This window comes from Emys orbicularis, chromosome 11 (assembly GCF_028017835.1).
Source record: "Emys orbicularis isolate rEmyOrb1 chromosome 11, rEmyOrb1.hap1, whole genome shotgun sequence".
Taxonomy (NCBI): Eukaryota; Metazoa; Chordata; order Testudines; family Emydidae; genus Emys; species Emys orbicularis.
Genome location: NC_088693.1, coordinates 77,252,457 through 77,279,272, shown reverse-complemented (window position 1 = coordinate 77,279,272; position 26,816 = coordinate 77,252,457). Strand labels below are relative to the sequence as shown.

Genomic DNA, 26,816 nt, shown 5'->3' with positions numbered 1-26,816 from the left:
GAGCGCCTGGTGGGATGCCCCCACCAAATGCGCCATATTGTCCCCCTCCCCCTGGACCATGCCCTGGCCCTAACCCTTGGCCTGGCATGAATCCATTCCCTCCCGTTGTCTGCCCTCCTCCCCCTCCTGTATGCCCTGGGCCTGGTGAGCCCCACCCGCATGGACACCACCCGCATGGACACCACCCACATGGACACCACTCGCATGGACACCACCGGCATGGACACCACCCGCATGGACCCCCGATGCCTGGTGGACCTGGATGCCCTCCCCCTCCTGGGTGTCCTCCCCCAGGTGGCCCTCATGGGCAGCATAAAAAGCACAAGCATAAGAAGCATGGCCATGGTCACCATGGACACAAGGTACGGAGCCCTGGTCACTGAGGTGTGGGGGCCACGTTGCAGAAGAAGATGCACCATTAGCGTCAGCTCTGTGCTGGGATGCCGTGCAGGGCCCACAGTCCAAGGCCTAGCTGGGCTAGGGACTGCTCTGTTCCCAACCGGTACATGGGGCTCTGGGGACATGAGAACCCACCCTCTCTGCTCCCTGCAGCCAGGGGACATTACACAAGTCCCTGGAAACATTTTCCTTTCCCCTTAAGAGTCGGCTGTTTTCACCAGGTCCCTGGATTCTGGATTAGGGTTTGTACTGGCCAGGGCATCACTGGTTCATGTATTCAAACCTCAAACCAAACCCGCCTGCACCTACAGGCTGCTGCATCGCACCTTGTGCAGCCAAACCAGTGCAGGACCAGCCCAGCTCTGCTGGGAACCCAGGTGTTCCTACAGTCAGCGTCAGGAAATGAAACAGAGGGAGCAGGACTAGCACGCAGCCACAGCTCAGGGCACTCGGGTGGGACGGAGAACTCAGCTCAGCACTAGTGTTGCCAACCCTCCCGGATTGGCTGCGAGTCTCCCGGAATCGGCCTCAATCTCCCGCTTGCTATTGAAAGGAATCCGGGAGATTTTAATAGGCCAAAAGTCCAGTTGGCGAGGGTGGCGCAGCGGGGCTAAGGCAGGCTCTCTACCTGCCCTGGCTCCGTGTGGCTCCCGGAAGTGGCGGCATGTCCTTGCGGCTCCTAGGTTCAGGCAGGGGTGGCCAGGGAGTCTCTGTGCGTTGCCTCCGATCTGAGCACTGACTCTGCAGTTCCCATTGGCCGGGAACCGTGGCCAATGGCAGCTGCAGAGACATGGCGCCGCTTACAGGAGCCACCGGAGGTAAGAACTGCCTGGAGCCCGCACCCCTCACTCCCTCGTGCGCCCCAACCCCCGGCCCCAGCCCAGAGCCCCCTCCCACACCCAAACTCCCTCCCAGAGCCTGCACCCTGCACCCCCTCCTGCACCCCAGCCCCAATCCTGAGCCCCCTCCTGCACCCAAACTCCTTCCCAGAGCCTGCACTGTGCACCCCCTCCTGCACCCCAGCCCCAGCCCTAGCCCAGAGCCCCCTCCTGCACCCAAACTCCTTCCCAGAGCCTACACCTCCTCTCGCACCCCAACCCTCTGCCTCAGACTGGAGCTCCCTCCCATACTCTGCACCCATCGGCCCCACCTCCCAGCCCAGAACCCACACTCCCTCCCACATCCCAACCCCCTGCCCCAGCCCAGTAAAAGTGAGTGGTGTGGGAGAGTGAGCAACGGCGGGATGGGGGATGGAGTGAGTGGGGGGCGGGGCAGGGTCAGGGTAAGAGGCAGGACACAGGTGTGGCCACGGGTCGGGGGCAGGGGAAGGGTGTTTGGATTTGTGCAATTAGACAGTTGGCAATCCTACTCAGCACACAATGTCAGAGCCGTGACGTGGCACCTAGACACACCTCACAAAGGCAGGCTGGGTTCCCAGGGACCTCTCCAGCACGTTGCCCAGTGCCGCGCCCACCTGCATTCTGTGGCCAGCCTCACTCATGTACCGGGACACGTGGCTGCAACAAACCAACCCAGCTTGCTGGGTGTGACGCCTTTGTACAAACCCGTCATCCAGCCAGAATATCCCTCTGCCACAGAGCCCGGCGCTGGGAGCCCTTGCAGGGACTGACTCCCTGCCTGAGGCCCCGAGTCTGCACAGACGTGTGCACATGCTCAGCCTTAGCTCGTAAGCAGCACCTGGAAATCAGTGCTGCTAAGTCCGAGGTACCGTCAGGCACATATACACGTCTTCACCGGGTGGGGCCTTAGCGTCCTGCTGGGGACGTAGTACCGCACGTGCTGCCGCAGCCCCTGGGGTTGCTGTGGTGCAGTTAGTGGCAATTCTACTTGGCTGGGCTCAGGAGCGGGGACCTGCCCCTGGAATCACCTGGCGGGTGTCGAGAAGCCCAGCAGCATGGGGGGGTGCAGAGGTTCGGGGCTGAGAACTGGACTCAAAGCCCGGCCTCCCCCCACAGTGCCAGGGGTTGCAGGTCGGGCCGTTTCAGTGTCTCCCTGCGCAGCCCGTCTCTGCAGGGCGATTCCTTTCCAAGGTGAAGCAGCCTCTGGTTGGCAACAAATATTGTGCAGTGAGCTCGTTGTTTAGCGTTGTGAGGTGCCCATCTGCCCGCTGGGCCTGGCCACTGCTTTCTCTGTGCCCAGGGCCTTCTCATCACACTGGGCATACTCGGGGGCCAGGGTTGCAGCCCTCCCGCCTCCTTCCTGCTGGCTCGGCCTGGCCGGGAGTCCCCAAGCCTGCCAGGGCAGTTCCTGAAGGGTAGCTCGTGGGCTTGCGCTTCCCTCGAAGGTCGAATCTTCCGTCTTCACTCCCCTGCCCATTCCTCAATGCCTGAGCAGTCCTGGCTCCCCCCCATGCCTGCTGCAGGCCTGGCTAGGAGAGCTGCCATCATCATCCCTAGCTCTGTGCTACGGGCGAGCAGAGAAGCCAGTTACTAGCCCTGGCCGTCCCTCCCAGGAGCCACCGGAAAATGATGCCAATGTCTGGGTCAGGAAGTGGAGGGCACCACGTACAGCTGACCTGGGAGCAGCCGGAGTGTAACTGGCTCAGCACGAGGGCCAGCTCCCGTCTTGTGACACAGGCTGCAGGATGATAACTGCTGTGAATGCAGACAGCCGTGGGAGAGGGCTATTCTCACGGTATCTAATACACGTCAATCCTTGTCCCTTTCAGCATGGAAGTGGGTCGAGCAGCAGTTCTGACTCGGATTAAGAAAGCGCCTCCCACCGGCCTGGCTCACATCGGTGGCACAGCAGCAGCAGCCAAATACAATTTAAGAACGTCTGTTAGTTTGCTTCAGTTCGCTCTTCTGCTGCCCTTTGCTCCCTCTTCTAAATGAATGTCGTGTAACCTTGTGGCTAGTGATTCTCTTTTATTTGGTTGGTTCAATTTCTGTCTGGAAGCATTTTAAGCTCATGACGTGGCTCGTTTCCCCTCTGTCACTGAACCCCTCCGCCAGGTGGTATCAGCAGCAACCAGGGCCATGGTCGATACCTGGGGGTTCTCTTCACAATGCACATCAGAATGGTGTGAGTCCCGAGCCAGACATCTGGGAAAACTACACACCGCCCCAGTCGCCTCTACGAGGCAATTCTTCCCCACGGGCAAGCCCTGAGTCTGGGCACAACAAACAGAAATCTTCTAGTGAGAGTAGCGGGAACAGCAAATTTACTTGGGAAGAGGGAGCAGTGACTCCAAAGTATCCCCAAACAATATGTGAAACGCCATCCCACCGTATCTTGGGCAGTGTCCTTTGCCTGTTTTCCACCCAGCAGTGGTAAAGTCCGATGGTCGAATGTCCCTTTAACACGCCACTCCCCTGTTCCCTCTGCTGCACCCCACTCATGGTTTGTTGTGTGAGGTGAGCAAAGATCCAGCGTCCAGGAGTGTGTTCGTGGGATCACCTCTCGCGCCCCTGTGGTGGTGAGTGATGCCCTGTGACTGATGCTCCTGTCACTGCCACCTCTGCGGCTGCATTGGCTGCTGTGCTGCTGGGTCCTTGGTCTCGTTCAGCCCAGTCCTGCAGTGCCATGGCCACCCAGCCCAGCTATCGGCAATCCCAGCTGGGGAATTTACTGGGTAGGTGGCATCTTTGATGCAGCTGCTCTGTCTGTCCCCACGCCGCTGCCTTTGGCTGCACTGTGGGGATCTGAGGTCCCACCGCCGAGCCTCGTTCTTTGTGATTTCAGCTCCTAGTGATTTAAGGGGGGCGGGGGCCTCACTGCTCCTCCGTCCACTCTCCAGTGCTTCAGCCCCTCCGAAGGTTTAAGGCTCAGCCCCAGGCCAGCTCATCAGTGATTTCAACTCTAGTGGTCACTGAGCAGGAACAAGGACTCTCTGTTGGGTCTATGCAGCTTCATCTTTAATTGCTGGAGGGGGAGGGTCAAATGAAATCTAGGACCCTTAAACCAAGTCCTTCCTCCCCTCGCCCCAGAAACACCTGACCGTCACTACCCCTCACTTAGCGAGCAGGGTGGCCTGTCAATCGGGCTTACTCCTGGGGGGATTCTGCACCAAAAAAATAAAATTTCTGCACGATACGTTAAAATATGCTAATTTTATTTGACAAAATAACTCTACATAATCACGCCAGTTTCAATTATTTTGGTAATTTATTTCAAAATACCTGTCAGCAAGTATGTCTGTAACAATGCAGACACACACAAATATTCCCCCAGGAGTAGAGAGTTAAAGAAACCCCTACAGCCCAGTTCCTGTTTCTCTGCCCCCTTCCCCACCGGAGGGGACACTCACTCCCCCTCCTCCCCAGAGCCCAGCCACAGCCCAGCCACACACAACCCCACGCCCCTGAGCCCAGCCGTGGCCCCCATGGCCTGCTGGCCTAGACACACACACTGGAGCCCAGGGATCCACAGGGAGAAACAGCCTGATGCTGGATTTCCTGTGCACTGCCCTCTCCTTCCTTCAGGGCATGCTGGGAACTGCAGCTCCTGGGAACCCTCCAGTTCCCTCCCCATTCCCCCGACTTTGTCTTGTATTTGTGAGATGGGCTCTGAGGGTCCAGTGGCCCCTAGTGGCATCTCTGCAGCCCATTTCTGTGGGGAAAAAAGGAAATTCTGCTCACCCAACATTAATTTCTGCAAAATTCTGCACTGCGCAGTGGCGCAGAATTCCCCTGGGAGTAATCAGGATATGCTATGTTCTGCTGCACAGGACTCATACAATAAGGAGAACAACATTTCACCTCCAAGAATTACGTGAAATTTAACCCAAAACAGATCACCTTGACAAAACAGGGCTGTCTGCTGAGCACACTGGCAAAATAGGTGTGTCTATGGAAATGTAGTCTGCTCCTCAGCTCCCCCAGCTTACACATAGGTGGCTGGGCATTCAGGGTCACTAGGGAATGAGGTAGCCAATCCCCATGAGGTGCTGGGTGGGCAGAGTCATGGAACGACATAGTCAGTCCCTTCAGTTCTATCCAAGTACAATAATCTCCTCGGCTGGTGGAGAGTGTTCCCAGTGAAGTCCCTGCCCCTTTTGGCTCTGTCCAGCCAGGATTAACATGCTGTAGTGGCTGGGGAGGGGTCAGTGACATTATCTTCCTTATTTGTCTCCCCACAGCACAAAGGTCCTATGGAACAGAGGCTTCTTAGAAACAACCCTACCCCCCTAGTGCTGCTGGGACTCACTCAGGAGTTATAGGGCCTGGGACTTCAGTTGCGTGATGGTGATTTGCATCAGCATGGGGGATCTGGCCTGTTGACTCCACTTGAGATGCCCCAATTGACACCAGGTGGAACCTGAGCTCATTTCCCAGATGCACTGAACACACACACACACAAACCACACAATAGTTTTAGGGTGGGGTAGTTTATTTATTGATTTATTTTGCAGAGCACAAGCGGAGTCCAGGGCTGGATGTCATTCAGGCGACCCCAGTCGCACGTGTGCTCTAAGCTGCAATTTCCTGGTTTCGCATGCACACCCTTGGGTGCGCTCCAGCTCAGACCGCCCCGCCAGGAGCCTGGCTGGGTGCTGCCACCCAGCCTGCACGCTGGTCCTCCCCATGAGGACTCTAATGGAGGTGGTAAATGCACAGGCACTCAGGAGAGATGAGTGATGGTAGCAGAAGGAAGCAAGACAAGGAGAGTCACAGAACAGTCTGGATGCAGGAGGAGGCCAGTGAAATGCAAGGCAGATGTAGCGCTGAATGGGTCATATGGGAGCATAAGGAATGGTTCAGAACTTGGGCTAACAGACCAACCCATCATTGCTAGGGAGGGGGACAGGTAACCCCCTGGTAAGAACAGGTAACAAGGCAATGGAAGTGCCCTTTGCTGGTCACATCAAGACATACCAGGATGTACCAGAGGCAATCTACCCCTGAAGCCCCTCAGCGAGGGCAGGGGGAGAGGTGAGCGGGAAGAGAAGGTGCTCACCAGTGGAACACGTCAAAGCCTGGGGATGCCACTAGGATAATGAAGGCTCCAATTATTTTTCTTCTACTCTTTTTAACTATGAATAAACCTGAGGTCCAAGCTCAGTGCACAGGCCCACTTAGAAGCCATTGAGCTTGATCCCAGGACAAAGAGCCATCAGCAACAGCAGTGGGGATGTACTGCCCCCAGCGCGATGCAAGCTCCACCTAGGAATGCTTGGGAAGGTGGGGGGATAGGGGCTGTGGGGTGGGTGGCTGGACACATTCTTGGATGCCAGAGATGACTCTTCCTCTTGCTGAATTGGAAAGTTTTGCTGCCCCGCTGTTTAGCACCCATAGGATCACAGCACACACACTACGAGAGCGTTTTGTTTGCTTAGGGCATGACAAATGACATGGTATGGCTCTGAATACTTCTTTGATCTTGATTATAATTAGCACCATTAACATGAGCGACATTGTTGTTCATCATGAAAATAAAAAAAATCAGCTTCAAACTTTGGTTAAAAAAGAGACAGTCCAGAGGGCAGTTTGTACCAACCGCTCAGGGCCTGCTTACAACCATAGAGTGGCAAGAGAACAAAACAAACCAAGGAATATCATGGGTGTGTGTATTGGTGACGGAGAACGTGCGCATTCTCCTGAACTAACATATCCACCTAATGAACCTGTCGAAGAAGCCGGGTTGGGAGAGGCTGACATAGTCCTTCTCCCGGAAGATGGCAGCTCGGTCCCCTAGGCCAATCTTCAGCAGGACATCCATGTCCACATCACTCCCGAGGGCCACCACTGTGGGCATGACATCCTGCTTCTTCATGGAGTTAACGGCCTCATTGAGATTCTTGCTGCCCGTGATGCCGTCGGTAATGAAGACGAAGGAGAGCTCAGCGTTGCGCCGGGCAGCTCTCTGCTGGTTCTGCGGGTTGATGACGATGTTGTTGATGGCATGGATGATGGCGGAGCCGATGTTAGAGGAGGAGTCCAGGTACTTGATCTTGGACAGGGCCTCTGAGATGTAGGTCAGGTTGTATGTCAGGGGGAAGATCACCACCTGCTCTCTTTCGCTGCCATACTGCAGGAGGGCGATCCGCGCATTCATGTTGTCATTGTCACCCCTGGCCAGCGTGAGGCGGTGGGACACCTCCTCCACAAAGCTGTGGGCCCTGCGGAAGTTCACCTCTCCAGTTCGTTCCGAGCCATCCAGCAGGAAGACGATGTCAACAGGGCGCTGTGTGCACTGTGCCACCGCCAGCTCTGTGGGCAGAGGGAAAACAGTCACCTCGAGCCTGGGGAAAAGGAGCCAGAGGAGGGCTCCACCATTTCCTCACAGTGCCTGGGTTGGACAAAAGTGGTGTGTTTGTGGGGGCAACCCCACGCTGCTTCCCTGGAACCCCAACCCTCTCCTCTGGGACTCCAAGCCCCTCTGGCTGCTCCCCACCAGGCCAGAGTTGCAGTCTGAGCAGGGCGTGAGGCAGCTGAGGAAGGGCTGTGACCATCTGTGACGTTATTGATATAATCTGGGACCATATAGATCATTGTTGCAACCAAGGTCCTGTAGTGGCACCCAAATCTTGTATAAAGGGGGTCAAATGGGGTGTCTAAGACAAGGTTATGGATTACTGGTTATAATTATGCTGTCTATATGTGTGTATCAGTGTTATAGTTGAAGTTATGAATATTGGCTCTATACTGTCTGTGTTGCAAACTTATGCTATGCTTCTGGGTGACATCCCAGACAAGCTGGTGTTAGCTCTGCCTAGCCTGCTTGATGGCCCATTAAGAACCATCAGCTATACAATGGACTCATTGAGAAAAGGCAAATATGCCTTGAGACTCAGCAAAGTATGCAGGGACTGGCCCATGTGACTCCAGACTCCATTCTGCTGTAATTTTCCACAGTAAGAACAAAGGGGTGTTCTTACACCTGGAAAAGACTATATAAGGCTAATGCCTCATCTCCATTTGGTCTTCAATCCTGCTTCACACCTCTGGAGGAACTTTGCTACAAGCTGAAGCTTTGAACAAAGGACTGAGGACCCATCCCAGCGGGGGATGTACTCCAGAGACTTGATTGGAACCTGCAGTTTATTCTATCGCTGCTGCAAGCCTGAACCAAGAACTTTGCCATTACTGTATGTAATTGATTCCATTTAACCAATTCTAACTCCCATCCCTATCTTTTTCCTTTTATGAATAAACCTTTAGATTTTAGATTCTAAAGGATTGGCAACAGCGTGATTTGTGGGTAAGATCTGATTTGTATATTGACCTGGGTCTGGGGCTTGGTCCTTTGGGATCAGGAGAACCTTTTTCTTTTACTGGGGTCTTGGTTTTCATAACCATTTGTCCCCATAACGAATGGCACTGGTGGTAATCTGGGAAACTGGAGTGTCCAAGGAGATTGCTTATGAGACTTGCGGTTAGCCAGTGGGGTGAGACCGAAGTCCTCTTAGTCTGGTTGGTTTGGTTTGCCTTAGAGGTGGGAAAACCCCAGCCTTGGGCTGTAACTGCCCTGTTTGAGCAATTTGTCCTGAGTTGGCACTCTCAGTTGGGTTCCACCAGAACCGCATTGTCACACCATCCAGCCGCAGCGAGGAGGGCAATGGTGCAGCGGGAGGCCACTCACTCTGCAGCCACCCCAGCCTCTCCGGTGGCAGCCCCTGGCGTGGGGTACAGGCCAGCACAAAGGCTAGCAGACAAAGGCCAGGGAGCTGTCTCCTTGCCACAGTCCAGTGGAAGGAGAAGCCCCATTCAGTGTCAGAACAGACGAAGAGGGGGCTGACTCTCTGCCCTTGCCCGGCCCGCTGCTCCCCCGCAGCTGTCTTGTATACCCAGTGGTCTGGTCATTCACTGGGGCACTGCGCTACCTGGGGGCACAGGCCATTCTGCTGGGTGTGTCTTCGCTGAGCTCCTCTCATAGAGCCCCAGCACGCTCAGGCCGGGGCTGCTGGAAGGGGGAGAGTATAACAAAGCCTTGTAGGGTTTGACTGGTTCCCTGACGCCTCCCCTCCCCGCCCAAAGCTCCTCTGTCCCGGGGCTGAGACCTGTCACCAATCAGTTCCAGCAGGGATCCTGCCCCAGAGGAGCGAGACCGGGAGAGCTGCAGGCACCTACCGATTGCAGGCGCAAGGGATGAAGCCAAGGGGGAAAAGGCTGTTTAGACTCTGCCCGGCCTGTCCTCAACAAGTGGGTTCTTCCATTGTGCTGGGCCAGGCCCCTGAGCCCAGCTGCTGGCTGAGCAGGGCGCAGAGAGCTCTGTCCCAGGGGTGGGGCTAGGGGCAGCATCAGAAAGGGGCTCACCAGTCACTCACCTCAGCCCTGTGCTGTAGCCCGCAGCAGAGAGGTCAGCCTGAGCCTCCTGCCACCCCGTTCAATGGCCGGGCGCCCTCAGAGCCGGTTGGAACATGGGCCTGCTCCCTGCCTGGCGTGGAGGGGCATGTCCGCAGGCTCCAGGCCCATTCACGTCGCACCCACACACCGGCCGCTCCCTGCCCCGGGCTGTGGGTGCGGCTGCCCTTTGAGTCAGGGGGATTATGCACCTGCCTCTGTGGGGATGAGCTGCCCCCGAGATCCCTGCTTGGCATGGCCTGATTTCGGGTGAGGGAGGGAAGGGCCCCCCTAGGCAGGAGGCTCCCCCAAGGTGGGGCAGGGGAAGCAGATCTAGACAAGCCCCCCTCAGCGTTAGTGGTCCCTGGCGTCATGCTGCCGCCCATCATTTGTCTTCCCAGCTGCCAGCCAGGCTGTGGGTGCAGCCCAGAGGTCGGGCCGATGTTCCTCCTCCCCCGTGAAGGATGGGGGCTGCTACCATCAACTACCCCATTGGGATGTGACAGGAGGGCTGCCAATAAGCTCTGCAAATCTGCCACCCCCACACTGGGAAAGGAGCATCCCTGAGGCCTGCAATAGCCAGCCCAAGGCCAGCAGCATGTGCTCTTCACAGCCTGCTGCAACTGCAGTACGGGTCCTTCCCCTGCAGCGTCCAGAGCGAGGAGGCTACGGCTGCACCAGGTCGGTGCAGGTCGAAAGGAGACAGTGGGTAAAGCAGATCAACTGAACAAGCACCACCAGTGCTTTGCTGCGGAGAACCCAGCCTGTCCCACACAGATAACCCAGCCTGTCCCACACACACACTGACACACCCCTGCTTCCCACACCTAACACCTGATTTTACATACGGGGAATTCCGAGCTCTGACAGAACCACCCACTGCCCTGTTTGCAATTCTGTCCATGTCTTTTTATTGTTTCCCTACAATGAAGAGCCCAGCAGCCAGGGAATCCCTTTGCCATTTCATGGTGGGCAATCTCACGGCAACCTCCTACCCTTCCCCCGCGATCATCTGTCCCCTCAATCCCCCCACCTGTCCGCTGCGCCGTGAGACATGGATTCTGCGTCAGAGTCTGCCTGGGGGCTGCTAGGGCCTTGCCAAGAGCAGGTTCTCCAGGCGCCATCCCCACTCACTGGCTCAGAACTGCGCAGAGATACTGAGACTGCCCTCTGAGATACTGTTCTTGTGTTCTGGGGACTTAAATTTCTTCTGATTTGTTTTATTCCTTTTCTGGGCGAGCTCCGCCAGGGAAACCAAACAACTAGCTGCAGCCTGAGGGGGAGGAGGGATAAACTCACCTGGCTAAAACAAACTAAACTGTATTGACTTAGGAGCCGGTTCAGCAAAACACGTCAGGCCTCAGGCAGCCCCGCAGAAGCCAGACGGGATTCCTCCTGTGCCAACAGTTATGCGTCGTTGGCTCAGGCCAAAGCAGCAACAATGCTCTGAGTTTAGCGCTTCTCAGCCGCACCCCAGCAAACTAAAGCCACAGGCTCTCTTTGGTGTCGCACACCAAAATGGTGGTGGTGTGTGTGAGGGATTGTTCACTTCACCCCACCGTACCTACGTTGATTACATCTAGAGACGAACAAATGGAGTCAGACACTGGTAGGACCTCGCCCTGCTCCCAACCCTTTGCCCAAAGCTCAAGCCAAGCCAAGCCATTCAAAAGCCTGGCCGAGTGTTGTCAGCCCTTTTCTCAATATTTGCCAGCGCTGGGATTCTCTGAGCTCCCTCCCACCAGGCAGGCTGGCAGCAAATGGGCCCAGCTGCAGAGCAAGAGGGGCATCTGCCCCACCAAAAGCAGAAAATGGCAGATGCCAGCCGACATGCCTATTCCCATGCAATGCTCAGCCTGGTTTCACAGGCCCCAGAGCTCTGGCTCATTCTTGTGAAGCTCTCGTACCTAGCCAGAATTTGGGGTGCAGAATCACAAAACATTTGAGGTTTGCAGACTCCCAGTTCCAGCTCCTGCTTCCCACTCCTGGCCCGGCCTAGCACTCTGGCAAATGTACCCGCTTCAGGCCCTTGAAAGCAGACGGCATTATAGCCCAAACATCACGGTACGATGGGAGGCTCAGTCCAGTTCTGTGTATTTTCATCTGCATATTAGCTAATGAAATGCACAAGATAGCTGAAGTCATCGCATTGAAGCTACCTCAATGTCAGGGGGCTAGCAGAATTCACCCACCGGAACCTAATCTTTGTACCCCGTACTCTTTGGTCTGCTCTTCTGTAGCTATGGGGGAGAGGTTTGAAAGCACAGATAGCAGCATGGTGCCCAACTCTCTTTCAAAGTCAATGGGAGTTAGGTGCCTTTGAAACTCTCCCCATGTGGTCCCTTGGAGCAGGTTATAATGACCATGGCTCACATCATGGGACTATAACGTCTCTGAATCGCATACACAGCTGGTTAGGAACTTCCCATGCACAGAACTACAGCCTGTTTACACCTATTGCCGTACATACGTACGGTACATTATTATACTTCAAAACGGCGCAGTCACTGGGTAACAGCTTTTAGCTCCTTCTTCCGACACGTGCTGTATTTTCCTGCCTAGGACTATGCATGTGGCTTGTAGGACAGTGAGAAGAGCAAGTCCAGTTTGCATACGACATGCAGGCAGAATGACAATCAGACAAAGACACATGGCACGTGTTGAGACCAGGGCGTTTTCCAGCAAAGGCCAAGGGAGACACAAAGGGGGCCCACCCCGAACCGCTCGCACTGCTGTCTTTTCTTTAATAGCACAGGTTACAGCGCAAGTTGAGTGATTAAACATTGTGATTATAGCAAAGGGGGTAGCGTGCTGGGGCTTCTCGCTTGGGAGCCTGGCCTCTCTCGGGGCTGGCATAACCCACGGAAAGCCCGGTTAGTTAACACAAAAAGAGAACACAGGAGAAAATTCGAGGACAATCGGAACAAAAGCTACGTAGGAAAAGAGACACGTTAGTACACATCCCTACACCCATCGCTGAGAAAGGGCTCGCTCTGGCCCTCTGGTACACATCGGCAAGCAACCTCCCTGATTCCGCCACGGAGCCCAGGCGGGACTGAGGGCTGGGAGGGCCCACAAGGGCTATTTGACAAGCTAGCCTGTCATTGTGGGCTTGGCGTGTTTAGAAGGACAGAATAAGAGTATCTCTTCAGGACAGGACAGCTCCTCTGCAAGCACCCAACGTTCCCTTAAAAAGTGCTGCAGAGATAGTGGGTGAAGCAGGAGCATCTCTCCTGGTTTCTGGGAAGATGCACTGTGCTGCTCTGCCAGCCACGCTGAAGAGAACCGCCCCTGCCATCAAATCACTGGCTGGGAGCAACCGAGATTCTCGGGGCTCCTCTAAGCTCAATGCGTCCATCCTGGTACCCAGCCCCTCATGGGAATTCTCCAGAGGCACTGTTTACAGGGAACATTGCTTTTCCAAGAGCGCCTGCTCCAGCTCAGCGGCCATTCCTTGTACATTGTCCCTAGTGCAAAGCTCAGCAGAGCCCCAGCACGGTTTCTGGATCCCCCACAATTTCACTGTGCACTATTTTAAAAGTGTCAATGAACAGGTCAATCCACTCCTGCCGCTCATGTCCAGTGGCAAACTTGGCGTTCTCGGCGGTATAGGCCAAAGTGGCCACCAGCTGTCTGTACATGCCGGGGTCCTGGATTTCCCGCGTAGAGTTTAGGAACTGGGCGATTGACTCTTTGGTGGAGGGGAAATGTATCTTGACCTCCTCTTCCATGGGGCGGAAAATAAGTGGGTTTGGATTCCCAGGGTTCCTGCCATCTGCAAGTGAGCGTCAAAAGAATATTTTCAGGGCTCGCTAGCACTGCTGTGTCCCCCACCGCTGCTCAGTTCTCTTACGTAACCTGCACTGTAGGAGCGACAGCCAGCACGGGAGGGAGAAGCAAAGACCAAAGCCTGGAAGCTCCGCTGCAGCCCTATCTCACAAAGTGAAGGGAGAGCTGCTCGTTGCCTCCCATGGGGTTTGGATTGGGCCCTTAGACAGTACTTGGAAGAGGATTTGCAGTAAATGTATGAAGCTTCTATACAGTTTTGATGCATGTCCCTTCCTTCCTCCTGCACCTCCCGCTATGGGGAGAGCTGCTGAAGAAGGAAACTGTCCGACCTCCCTCTGAGCAAGGGGTCAGCTGGCAGCAGACAGGGTTTGCCAGGTTGTTTCTGGGCAGCTGTCAAAGCGTTTCCAAGGGCCCATCCATGCAGAACTCAACAGAGTGCATCGGGGTGCAGCCACGGGCAGCTAACGAGGCTTCCATGAGAAACCACCCTATGAACAAAAGCTACATTCCTGCACTGCACTGAGCCTGCTCCCTGAAACTCCAAGCAGCGCTCGTCTGAAGTGGCTGGTTGCCTGGGTTAGAAGGGGCCCCCCAGACCCACAGAGTTTAACATGGTTTCCACCCCAGCCTTTCCCTCAGCTCAGGTGGGCTCTGTGCTCAGCCCCGCATGCTGAGCATGGGCCCCACAGCAATAAATACATTGTTCTCCAGCAAGCGCAGCCCTGTGCACGGGAAGGGCCTGGGGCTCTGGCGCTCCTGCTAGGCCCCAGCTGCCCTGGGGAGCTGGCAGCGCTGGGGGGCAGAAACCTTTTCGGGCCTCCTACGCCTGTGGGGAGTACGTGCGGTACAGCTGGCTCCATAGGCTGCCTCCTCTGGGCGATGTACCCCAGGGCAGTATGCAGCTCGGCTCCCTACAGGGCTGGCTCTGCAATGCCGAGGGGCTGTGCGCAGGCCGGCCTACCACTTTGGAGACCTGAGTGTAGAGACATGTTTGTGGAAGATTATAATTTAGAGACACTCCCTCATAGGGGACAGTATGATGACTAGAGGAATTTAGAGAGGTGCCCTGGAAGTGGGGGTGGAGAACCCAAGTGTAGCTGTGCACAGACCGCTCTAGTTTGTTTTATTGAAAGTTTTATTCCTCTCTCATTCCCTGGCGGGTTGTTTAACGAACCCCAGGATCACTACAGGGTGTGAGAAGTGCCGGATGAGGAGACTGCCCTCATGGTGAGGTTAACTCCTGTCTTTGAAACTGAAAGCAGAGGCAAGGGGAGCAGGTGGAGTAGCAAACAGAGAAGCACCAAGGCTTGTGTATGTATTTTATGAGCACAACAATAGCTTGACTAGCTTAAGAAGGGGATAAGAAGCCAAAAATGGATATGTTGCAACCTCCATCCAGTCTGTCATTGTCCAGCAAAGTTGCAAAGAACTGGAAAAAATTCAGACAGAGATTTGAATTGTATATAGGGGCAGTTGAGAAAAGTGATAAAGTGAAATCATCCATCTTTTTGCATGTTGTTGGGGAGGAAGCACTGGATAGTTATAACAACTTTAAGTTTGGAGACAGTGAAAGTATGGTGTTAAGTAAAATACTGATTACATTTGAGGAACGTTGCATGCCAAAAAGGAATGAGACCTCTGAGAGAGACACATTTTTTACATGCATGCAAAAACAAACAAACAAACAAAAAAATGACGATACCAATAGCAATATGTCACAGAATTAAGGAAACTTTGTTATCTCTGACCAGAGACTCTGTCAGCTCACCACATTGTCTTTAATGCCATCAATGATTCTAAGAGAGAAACTGCTCTGTGAAGGAGACTTAACTTTAGAAAAAGCTCTCCAGATATACAGGGCAGCAGAAACTGTGAAAGCACAAGCCAGAGAGCTGAATTCACCAGAAGGGGTTCTCCATGTACTAAGTACAAAGGCAGATAGCCAGAATAGGTCAAATCAAAGAGTGAACCACTTCTATCTGAAGGCTGGGTACAGACGGTCATGTGGAAGTTGTGGATCACAGCAAGGCCCCAGACAGTGTGTTGCCTTTGGGAAACTGTCATAAATGTGGGGGAAATAATAATTTTGAAAAATGCTGCAGATCCCAACTGCATTTGATGATGAGGCATTCATTCGGGAATATTGTGATGTGTTTCAAGGGTTGGATTGCTTGCAGGGTGAACACAGAATCCAGACAAAAATGCAGGTCCCTCCAGTTCTCCATCCGTGCAGAAAGGTGCCATTTGCACTCTGTGATAAATTCAAGGCTGAGCTTGCAAGAATGGAAGCAATGAAAGTAATACGAAAAAATTGAGGAGCCAACGGAATGGGTGAGCTCCCTAGTCATTGTAGAGAAAAGGTAATGGCCTGCTATGCATATGCTTAGATCCCAGAGACCTCAACAAGGCTATAAAAAGAGAACATGTCAAACTACCAACCAGAGAAGAGATTATGGCTCAATTTGCAAATGCTCAATATTTCAGTATATTGGATTCATCCTCAGGATTTTGGCAGCTAAAATTAACTAAGAAAGCTCAAAACTATGTGCATTAAATACCCCAGTTGGAAGATACAGATTCTTACGCTTACCCTTCGGCTTAGCTTCAGCACCAGAAGTGTGCCACAGGACCATACAGATGATCTATGGAAACATTAATGTCGTTGACACCTCAATGGACGACATGCTCATCTGGGACTCAACTAGGGAGGAACATGATTATAGACTTCAGGATGTCCTAGATGCAACTAGAGCTGCAAACCTCAAACTAAATAGTGAGAAATGTGTTTTAGGGGTTACAGAACTGACTTTTGTTGAGGACATTATTTCCAACGAAGGTGTAAAAACTGATCAGAGGAAGATTTCAGCCATTGAAATGATGCCACGTCCCCACACAAAGAAAGATGTCCAATGGTTCCTGGGAATGGTTAATTATCTTGGAAAATTCAAACCTAATCTATCTCCCAAAGCAGCAGCTTTGAGAAAACTCCTAGAGAATAAAAATCAGGGTGCAGAATAGGAGGAATCATGGGAAGGTTTAAAAACAAAACAAACAAACAAACAATACAAGAGCCAGTGTTGAAGTTCTATGCACCAGGATGGCCTATTAAAATTTGAGCAAACGCTTCATAGTCTGGGTTAGATGCAGTGATTTTATAGAAGCGTGAGGAATATTGTTGGCAAACAGTGGCATATCCAGCCAAATCACTGACTGAGGTAGAAACCAGATACACACAGATCCAGAAGGAGCTTTTAGGAATATTATTTGCCTGTGAGAGATTCAATCAGTATATTTATGGCCAGACAGCGGAAGTTGAAATGGACCACAAGCCCTGGATAGTGTTATTTAGCAAACTGTTAAATGACTGCACCTTAACGATTCAAAGCCTGATGATAAAGCTGCAAAAGTATGATTTGGTTGTGACCTACACTCCCAGTAAATTCATGTTCACTGCAGATGCACTTTCCATGCGTCTGACGAAGTGGGTATTCACCCATGAAAGCTTATGCTCCAATACATCTGTTAGTCTTTAAGGTGCCACGGGACTCTCTGTGGCTTTTTCCAGAGCAGTGGCTCCCACGAAACCAGAGAAGCCTTTAGAGATAGAAATGCAAGCCTATGTAGATTTGATTGTAAAGTCAATTCCCATAGCTATAAGGAAACTGCAACAAACAAGAGGGGAAATGGAGAAAGATGAATAATTGGGGATCCTTAAAGTAGTGATCATTAAAGTGTGGCCTGAAGAAATAAGCAGTTGCTGTCCAAGTATAAGAGACTGTTGGAAGTGCAGACATGAACTTGCTGCGATAGATGGGGTGGTTTTCAAGGGCAGAAAGGCTGTAATTCCAATGAGCTTCTGAAAAGAAATGCCACAGAAGACCCACGAGGGTCATTTAGGAATTGAGAAGTGCAAACCATGAGCACGAGGGGAGCTGTACTGGCTGCGGATCAACCAGGACATTACTAATGTGGTAGGAAACTGCTTTTCATGCTTGAACAAGCCAAGCCAACAGGCAGAGCAGCTGAGACCTCACCCAGCTCCACAAAGGCCTCATGAGAAGGTTCGTGCTGACTTATTTACCTGGCAATCAAAGGATTATTTAATAGTCACAGATTATTCTCTATAGCCAGAAATGTGCACGCTGCACAGTACTAATAGTAAATCAGTGACAGCTGGCATGAAGGGAATCTTCTCCAGACATGGAATTCCAGAGGAAGTCTTTAGTGATAATGAGCTGCAGATTTTAGGCAATTTGCCCTAGATTGGGATTTTCATCACAAAACATCAAGTCCAAATTACCCCCAATCAAATGGACTTGTGGAAAAGTCTCTACAGACAGTAAAGAACCTTATGAAAAAGATTTTTGCCAATGGGGGTGATTGGTGTAAAGTGTTATTGGTTTACCGAAGTGCACCTCTGGAGAATGACTTTTCTCCAGCTGAGCTGTTAATGGGAAGAAGGCTCAGATCTAATGTACCAATCACTGATAACTTGCTAAAATCTCATATCAATTAAACCACATGGAAATGAAAGAAAAGCAGTGGAAGCAGAAATATAATTTTGACAAAAGGGCCAGTGCCTGAGGAATCACACCTCTGATACTTGGAGCCAAAGGGGTTCCATTAAAGAACAACTGTGTCCAAGGTCTTATGTAGTCCAGATAGCCAGAGGGACCCATTTTGGCATAACTGAAGGGATCTACGAGTAATCCCAGAAAGTTCCAACACACTGACAGCTGAGGTGCACTCTGGCATTTCCCATCTGACTGATCCTTTATCATCAACAGAGAAAGGAGAAACTGTCAAGGAACAAGAGAACAACTCAGACTCTAATGAAAGAAAAGACGGATATTGAGAAGATTGGAGAGGGAGTCCTGAAAGACTCAGAGACATGCTAACCTGCCTGGAGAAGGGGTAGTTGAGAAAAGTGAGTGGGGAAGACTCGCTCCAGAGTGATGTGCTGGTAACCTCTCCTCTCTAGGGAGAGGACACACTGGGTTTATGGAAACGTACTAGATGGGTTGAGAATTTAATGCATGTGTTATTAGATAGTTGTTAGCTGTTAATTTTTGTTTTTCGTTAAGAGGGACGATATAGAGACATGTTTGTGGAAGTTTATAATTTAGAGACGCTCCCTCATAAGGGATCGTATGATAAATACAGGAATTTAGAGAGGTGCCCTGGAAGTGGAGGTGGAGAACCCAGTGTAGCTGTGCTCAGTACATCACCTCAGACACTCTTTAGTTTGGTTTATTACAAGTTTTATTCCTTTCTCATTCCCTGGCTGGATGTTTAACGAACCCCAAGATTGTTACACAATTCCCAATTCCCACCCTGCCACAGACCTGCCTGTGTGACCCTGGGCAAGACACGCAGCCTCTCAGTGCCAGCCCCCACCTGCCCAGGTCTGCCAGCCCTGCCCTGCCCGGGGGCAGGGGGAAAGCCATTAGAGAGTGTGGGTGCGTTGAGGCCTGCTGCTGACATGTGCTCTGTAAGACCCAGGGGTTGGTATTAGTGAGGCCCCGGGCCAGGCCTGTCTGCGTTTGGCTCCAGGCCCTGGCTGGCCACTGACTCGTCCGAGGTGCGGGTGGCACATACACATCTCACATACCCCAGGTAACATGCGGCTCCTCAGAGCTCAGCACGGACACAGCTTTCAGCCACACGGCAGAAAGGTCAGAGGGGAGCAGAGCCCACCACATCATTGCAGCCATGTACTACCAAGCCCTCAGCTCGCCTACGCTGCCCGTCACTGGGCTCCTCTAGCACAGCCTGGATCCTCCCAGCTTTGGCCACGGCCCGGCTTCCCAGGCCAAACCCGGCCGGACATTGCCAGATGTCACACGCAGCCTGGCAGTGAGCCAGAGCCAGCACAGCGCTAGGGGGCACCTGGGCTCACTCCCCAGCCCAGTGGGAATTCCACCCACCCAGAGCAAAGTGACACCCACCCGTCACCGCCAGGCCTACGCCTGCTCTGCCACCACTCCCGAGGGGAGTCGTTCTACAACCGCCGTGTTCAGTGGGTGCAGGCTGAGCCCTGCCCGGGCTAAGGCCTGGGTGGGGGAATTCCGCTTTTAGAGTCCCCTGACTCCCCCCAGGCCTCCCAGGGGGTTTCTAATCCAGCCCTATGCAGTGCAGGAAAAGGGAAGTGGTTCTAAGCAGTGCCGTACCTGTCATGGGCAATGAGAATGGCCGAGAGCTGCTGTGTGACGAAGGCCACGTTCGCCCGGGCCTGGGGTCTCCTGATGGACGCTTGGCAGAGACTGAGCAGAACCCGAACATGCTGCTGTTCCAAGCGCCAGTGACGCTGCCCTGGCACGGTTCCTCTTTACAAATCAATCCTGCGCCCATGGCACTGCTCCCACCCCCACTGCCAGTCTGACCTCGCAACTAAGCACAAGCAGGGCTCTGAAGCCTGGCGCAGCCTAAGACAAAGCAGTGACTGGAAGAGCAGGCTGCTGCATCCTTTGAGATCTGTCCAGATCCAAATTCAAAGCAGCTGGGTATGACTCCATCAGACGTGGGGCTGGAGTGCATCGTCCAGAGCCCCTAATTCAGTGGGAAGGTGCCGCATTCGGGGCTAGCTGTTCAGCTCCGCAGCGCAGGGTTAAACCTGAGTCAGTGAAAGGAGTCAGTGGGGTTTGCACAGTCCCGACTGGATATTCGTGCACAACACACCGATTGACACGACTGTCAGGTGCTGCTCAAGACAGGCGAGGCTGCAGCAGCCGGAGCGGTCAGCGCTGACGCACAGCAGCAGATCAGTAGGAGGGGAGGGTGCCCAGCTAGCCCCTTCTCTGGCCTGGGACAGCAGGTTGGCACTTTCATCACAAGGTGCAAAATTTCACTGTCTTCCCTGCTCAAGGCTTTGCCAGCTGCCATCTCTCCCTCCTGCTGGCAGTCCTTGCCCAGTCTTCCCCAGAGAGGGAGGCTGGGCAGACTGGAAGAGAAGCTTGCACAGTATTTCCCCAGGGCAGTAGGGAAGGAGAGCTCCCTACACATGGCTTTCCAGGACAACCCTCGCCATAGGGCACAGCATGGCGCTCCCTGCAATCCCTCCTCAGTCTTGCCTCCAAATTCACAAGTCAGGGCCCCCAACGTCATGAGACTGGCTGAAAAATCATGAGATTTTAAACAGAGAATAAACTGGGATTCCTTTTCTTTTCTTCTGCTTCCTCAGCCTGCAGGGGTCCTGTTTTCCAGCCTTGCTCTACAGATTCATTTTTAAGCAAGTCACTTTCCAGTCCATGTAAGTTGAGATCCCACAGTCACCTGACTTGTGGAGCTGGGGCTTTCGGAAAACAACATGGTGAGACTCACGACTAAATCACAAGTATTGGCAACACTGCGTGACCCGCTGTAACCTGCACAACTCGCCTATCGCCAAACACTGGGTCTATGATTAGATCGATAGATAGGGAGTGTGAGGTAATACCTGTTATTGGACCAACTTCTGTTGGGGAAAGAGAAACTTTCAAGCTGCCCAGAGCTCATTGGCAGGTCTGCAGACAGAGAGACGTTGCACTTTCTGTGCTAGCAATAGTAGCTGAGGCTGGAGTTTTAACACTTAACAAGCAGAACGTGGTCCAAGTACTGGGATCCGCACCAAGCAGCATCTGCCTCTCTCACCCCACAGGGTTGTCCCGCCCCATCACACAGCCCCTTTGCACCCTACTCCCCAACTCGGTGTTACTAGTTCATTTCAGTACAGCCAGTGTGAGCCAAGTCTCCACGGGAAGCCTTCCAGTTCCACTGTACTGCCCGCCCAGCCCCAGGGAATGCCCGGTGCCACGTGAGCAGTTCATTCCTGGATTTGGATTCCAAGCCCTGCCAGGTCCCGTGAGGGGTTAGGATCCGGGGTTTAGGTTCAGTGCCATCTCCACTGGGATGAGGAGAAGGGAGAGAGGGCTGAGCATGGCTGTACTGCACACATGTACCTGCCTGTGGAGAGCCCTCAGCCAGACAGGCAAAGTGCAGGGGGAGATGGAAATTGGGGCCTCTCTTGAGATAAAGTGACAGCCCCTTTCTCTGCCCCCACCGGGGTATTCCGTGGATAGAGAGGCTGCCGTTCCCCACCCACCCACTACCGTGCGGTGCGCAAGGTACGGAGCCGTTTGGCGTTATTTTTACCTGTTTGGCAGGGAAGTTCTGGGCAGACGATCTGCGGATCTGAAACGAGAACAAAGGAGCAGCTAGTGAGATGGTGCTGCCCCATCTCAGCAGCAGGCCAGGCCTCTTGCTCCCATGGTGGGCGAGGACACACACGGGGGTGGGTGCTGCCCATGGGGATCTGCTCTCCGGTTGGGGAAGAGCCGGCTGTGCTGATCTGCATTAGGGAGATGCGCTCTCCAGTGTAACTGACCCAATTATATGCATTGTCACCCGGTGGTACCGCACTGTGTGCTGAATACAATCGACTAACTCGCACCCCAGCCCCAGCCCCAGCCCCAGCCCCAGCCTCGCGCGGTGACTGAGCCAGGGTGGCAGGTGCAGACCTGGGCAGAGGACGTCCTCCATCTTGTCAATGAATTCCTCAGCCACCAGCTCCGAGAAGAGCTTCATTTTCTGGACGTGCTGCTGGTCGTTGCATGCAATGGACTGCAGGGTCTCGTCCTGGTCTGGCTGGTTGAACATGTCTCCGATGCCGATGGCGTTAACGATCACGTCTCCCTGGCAGAAGGCCCGGAGGTTGATGTCGTCGTCCCGCGGATCGTGGCGCCCGTCTGTCACCACCACGGCAAACACACGGGCTTTCTCTCGCTTACTCTCCTTGATGAGCTGGTTGTAGGCAAACTGCAGGGCGGAGGGTGTCCAGGTGCCCCCGGCGATCCACTCCAGACGCTTCACCGCCTCCTTGAAGTTGGACAGCGAGTTGATGCGCTCATCGTTGAGCTGGATGGCCTCGAACGTCCCCTCGTGGCTGTACTGCACCACCCCGACTCGGGCACCTGCAGGGAGACAGATGGTCACACCCCGCCATCCTCACTCCCCTGGCGCCCTCCCCCAGCTCACTGGGGTGTTGTCCCAACACAGGGCACATGCTGGCACCACACTATACATGCCAAACTGTCTGGGGAGGGCACCATCACTCAGGACCGCTGCATGGCAGCATCACATGTGACATCATGACACTGCCACGCTGCATCATGCATGCCAATGATTTGCACCAGTGACATGCACTGAAAGACAGAATGGTTTCACATGGTCAAAGTGCTGACATGGTGTTAAAAAACAACAAACAATTCCAATTCTCTCAGGCTCTGAACAATAGAAAACAACCCGGATTTTTGTATAGAACAATCCAGGGCCGCCCAGAGGATTCAGGGGGCCTGGGGTCTTCGGCGGCGGGGGGCCCCTGCCGCCGAATTGCCGCCGAAGACCCGGCGCTTCAGCAGCGGGTCCCGGGGCAGAAGGACCCCCCGCCGCCGAATTGCCACCGAAGACCTGGAACGGAAGAAGCTCCGGGGGGGCCGGTCCCCACAAGAGTTTTCCGGGGCCCCTGGAGCGAGTGAAGGACCCCGCTCCAGGGCCCCCGAAAAACTCTCATGGGGCCCCTGTGGGGCCCGGGGCCTATTGCCCCACTTGCCCCCCCCCCCCGGGCGGCCCTGGAACAATCCTAATACAATAATAATCTAAAACACCAATCCCTTATTGCTGTTCTAAAACACAAATCCCTAATATGAAGCTAAAGAGCACCCCAAATCATATTGCCTTACAGTTTAAAATGCTCCTAAGTAGCTGCGCTCTATGACAGCTGACCCATCTCTCACAGGTTTTGATAGCAAGTGGTAACACTTCTTTAAATCTTACATTTAAACATTCCCTTTACAATCAACAAACACACATTCATCTTTATTAACCTATGCACACACATACACACTCCCATTGTCCTACACGACATGCTAGTATTGTCTGACAGATTTATTCCACTTGCTGACTGTTTCTCCCGAGTTCTCTCTCTCTCTGCCTCCCTCTGCTGCTAATGTCAATGGACCACCCAGCAAGCTTCTTTCTTCTCTCCTGTTCTCTCCTGTCAGCGCCCAGCCTCCTGACGCCTTTGGCTGCCCACTGCCACACTGACTTTTCTACTGTCCTGTCAGAACTGGCTAGGCACCTTTGCTAATCTCTCTCCTGCGCATGCCCACATTCCAAGCATGCCGGAACGCATGCCAACAGTCCTAGCAATCCCACCAATTTCCATTACCTCAGAGTTATGAGCTGCTGACCTTTCCCCTAATTTGGTTTTCCCACCAATTTTACTGTGACCTTTAACCTCCATTTAATGGTGGAGTGACTCTTGCTTATTTAACATGGGAGCCAGGGACACAGAATGGAGTTTCTCTGGTATCATGGGAGCCTGCGGATGAGGGGAGGGAGTCCTATGAGAAACATGTGACTGCCCCCAGCAATCAGGAGGGCTGGGAGACAGTCAGCAATGGCAGACGGCCATGTTATGAACATAGCAGCAGCCTCTTCCCGGGCTCTCCTCTGGTTTGGAGCCCAGTCTGCACAAGGACATATAGGCTGCTTGCCATATGGACGCCTCCCTTAGGGCCAGGGCCGGCTCCAGGTTTTTTGCAGCCCCAAGCAAAAAAAAAAAAAAAAAGGGGGCCGGAGTGCCGCCCCTTGAAAAGTGCCGCCCCAAGCACATGCTTGGAACACTGGTGCCTAGAGCCGGCCCTGCTTAGAGCGGGTGGTTAAGAGGTGGGAAAGTTGTAGGGGTCCAAGGGCCCCATCTGTCTCTCCCTCATAGCCCCCCACCATTGCTCACACGCACTCCTCACCTGTCTCTGACTTGGGGTCCTTGGCAATGGAGCCCAGGCGGCTGACCACGTTGATGACAAAGTTCTTCTCCAGAGAGAAGTTGGTGTAGCCGATGCTTTCGGAGCTGTCTATGACAAACACGATGTCCAGGGCACCACAGCGCTTCTCACAGTCTGGGGAGGGGAGAGAGGAGCGGATCACAGGGGAACAAGGCCAACAGGGACTGCTCAGAGAGCAGGGAGGGTCTCCACCACATGGGAGGCCGTCCACAGGAAGATCCCACATCAGATCCCTGCCATCCTACCTGAAGGAAAGTGAAGCTATCCACAAGCAGCTGGGCACCTCTGGGAGGAAACTAAGCTGATGCTCTGTGGCAGGTGGCTGGATGCTCATTAGCCTTATCTGAGTTTGCAGAGCTGAGTGAATTCTCCAGCCCTTTACACACCCAGCTCAGCAGGGACTCAGTCCCTGTCCCTGGCAGGGAAGGCTGTGACCCACCATTCCCTGATGTCTTTCTCTGGCACCTCTGCTGGGAGAGCACTAGAGACCGGCCGGGCTGTCTCACACCGCGATGGCTCAGCATGCAGGGCAGCGAGCAGAGGCCGGCGCGGACGGTCAGGCCCAGCAGGGGTGTCGTTATTTCCCGGAGTCTGAGCAGTGGGTTCTGTGTTCTGCTGGCAATTCCATCGCCCCAACGGGCAGGGCATGCTCAGCACGAACGGTGCCAACGGGCAGCAGCTGTGTGTGCGGACGATACTGTCTGTGAGCAAACCCACTATAGTCCTGCTCTGCCCCAACTCTGAGGCCATCAGTGGCACATAGGGGAGAGCTGGCCCTCTCCTCGGGGGCGAGGTCTGCCACGTACGACCTTCCTGCTAACACCACAGGCGCGGAGGGAGATGACTGGGGAGGGACCCCCAAGGGACACACAGCATGCTCCGAGTTCAGAGCCAAGCTGCTCAGCGCTGACCGAGCCCCCAAAGAGAAGAGCATTGGACTGACCGCAGCAGCCGCAGGTTTCTCTCACGTAGGTCATCACATCGCATTCCTGCCAGCAAAACACAAGGAGCAGAGCGCTGGTGAGTGCCAGCCTGCCCGTAGGGTGGGAGTGCCCCCACCATTCCCGGCCCGCAGCACAGCTTCCCTTCTGCATTCCCTCCCTCAGACTCCACTTTGGCTGTGGCCAGTCCCACGCCGCTCTCCTGCTAGTGCTGTGGCCAACAGGGGCATTCACTGCTGCTCTGTGCTACAGGGTGAGTCCAGCCAGAGCTGCATCCCTGGCACCAAGAGCAGGATCTGCCTCGGAGTCTCAGTCCCACTCAGCATGCCGCAGGGGAAACCGTCCCTGGGTGGGCGTCATCCCCCCGCCCCCCAGCTGTATCCGTAGGAGGTCATTAGGAACCTGTCTCTACTTACGGTTAGGCCAGGATCTCCGGGTGAGCCCAGGTCACCCTGTAAGAAGAACACAGCTGTGTCATGCCCTTTCCTGGACTCACCTTTGGGATCTAGTCACAGCTGCCTGCTGGGGCCGGATTCATGCAGGCGCTGGCAGGAAGGGGAACGGTAACAGGCGCTGGCAGGAAGGGGAACGGTAACAGCCCCAGAGTGCCTAGCTGGAATCATTAATGGCTGGCCCACAAGGGAGCAGCCCCCTGCCAGTCCGGCAGGGGGAGGCCCTACCAGGACTTCTTCAGCCTAGCTGCTGCAAGCACGCATAAGATGGAGGGAGAAAGGGAGCAGCTGGGCGCAACCGATCTGACAGTGCCACGGTACGGTACCTCGTCGCCCTTGTCGCCTTTGTTGCCTCTGAGGCCTCGTGGGCTGGGTGGGCCGGGGTCACCCTGGCAGGAAGAGAAAAGGAATGAATTTGACAGGCATGACATGGGCGATACTGCTGAAGCAAGAGCCCCCTCACACCCCAGCTGAGTACCTCAAGGGCCTTGCCTCTCCTGCTGGACACTAGCTCCTAGCTACAGGAGTCGCTGTGCTCTACTCAGGCAGACCTCACTGCAAACATTTGGTTCCTGGTACGGGGGCCATGTGTGCTAAGTGGCCAGGTAGGCAACACGTCCAGCATCCAGCCACATGCAGGGTGTGCTCTGGTCTTGCAAGTGGCATGGCCCATAAGCTGCCAGTTTGTCCCCCAGCCAGAAATCTGAACCAGTGATCCCAGCTACACTCCCAGTGTAGCGAGACAGGCATTGCCCAGGCTGGGGCGCAGTAGCAATGCCAGGTGGGTGCTCTATTGACCTTTAACCTGGCTCGATCACACCCAGGCGCCCCAGAGGCTAGACGTGCAGAACAGCAGGGTCCGTATGTCGTCCCCTCTACCTCTGCCAGCACGGGTGCCCTGCCCACGGTAGGAAAGCAGGGCCTGGACATGGGAGCGGCACTGACAGTGTACTTACAGGATCCCCTTTGCCTCCTTTCAGCCCAGGCTCGCCTTTCTCTCCCAGGTCACCCCTTCCACCCTGTTCAAAGGAGGAAGAGAGATGTGATGGCAGTCCAGAGCATGTGCTGGGAAAGCTGCACTGCTGTTAGACACCAGCGGTGCCCGGGCTGATCTCCTGCCCCAGAAACGCAGTCCGCGCACAGGTCACCTGTCGTCAAGGAGCCCCA

The 26,816-nt window shown here is 54.1% G+C and overlaps 1 protein-coding gene across 1 annotated transcript in view; it reads right to left on the bottom strand.

Annotated features, from left to right (window-relative positions):
- Positions 1 to 6,963: 6,963 nt before the first annotated feature.
- The window catches only part of COL6A2 (collagen type VI alpha 2 chain), a 58,182-nt gene continuing 38,329 nt past the window's right edge, over positions 6,964 to 26,816 (bottom strand). The window contains exons 24-31 of the mRNA XM_065413024.1: positions 26,606 to 26,668; positions 25,976 to 26,038; positions 25,614 to 25,649; positions 25,200 to 25,245; positions 24,218 to 24,370; positions 21,929 to 22,381; positions 21,564 to 21,602; positions 6,964 to 7,571 (exon numbers count right to left, since the gene is read on the bottom strand). Coding sequence (XP_065269096.1) covers positions 6,964 to 7,571; positions 21,564 to 21,602; positions 21,929 to 22,381; positions 24,218 to 24,370; positions 25,200 to 25,245; positions 25,614 to 25,649; positions 25,976 to 26,038; positions 26,606 to 26,668 — 1,461 coding nt within the window. The remainder of the gene's footprint in view (positions 7,572 to 21,563; positions 21,603 to 21,928; positions 22,382 to 24,217; positions 24,371 to 25,199; positions 25,246 to 25,613; positions 25,650 to 25,975; positions 26,039 to 26,605; positions 26,669 to 26,816) is intronic.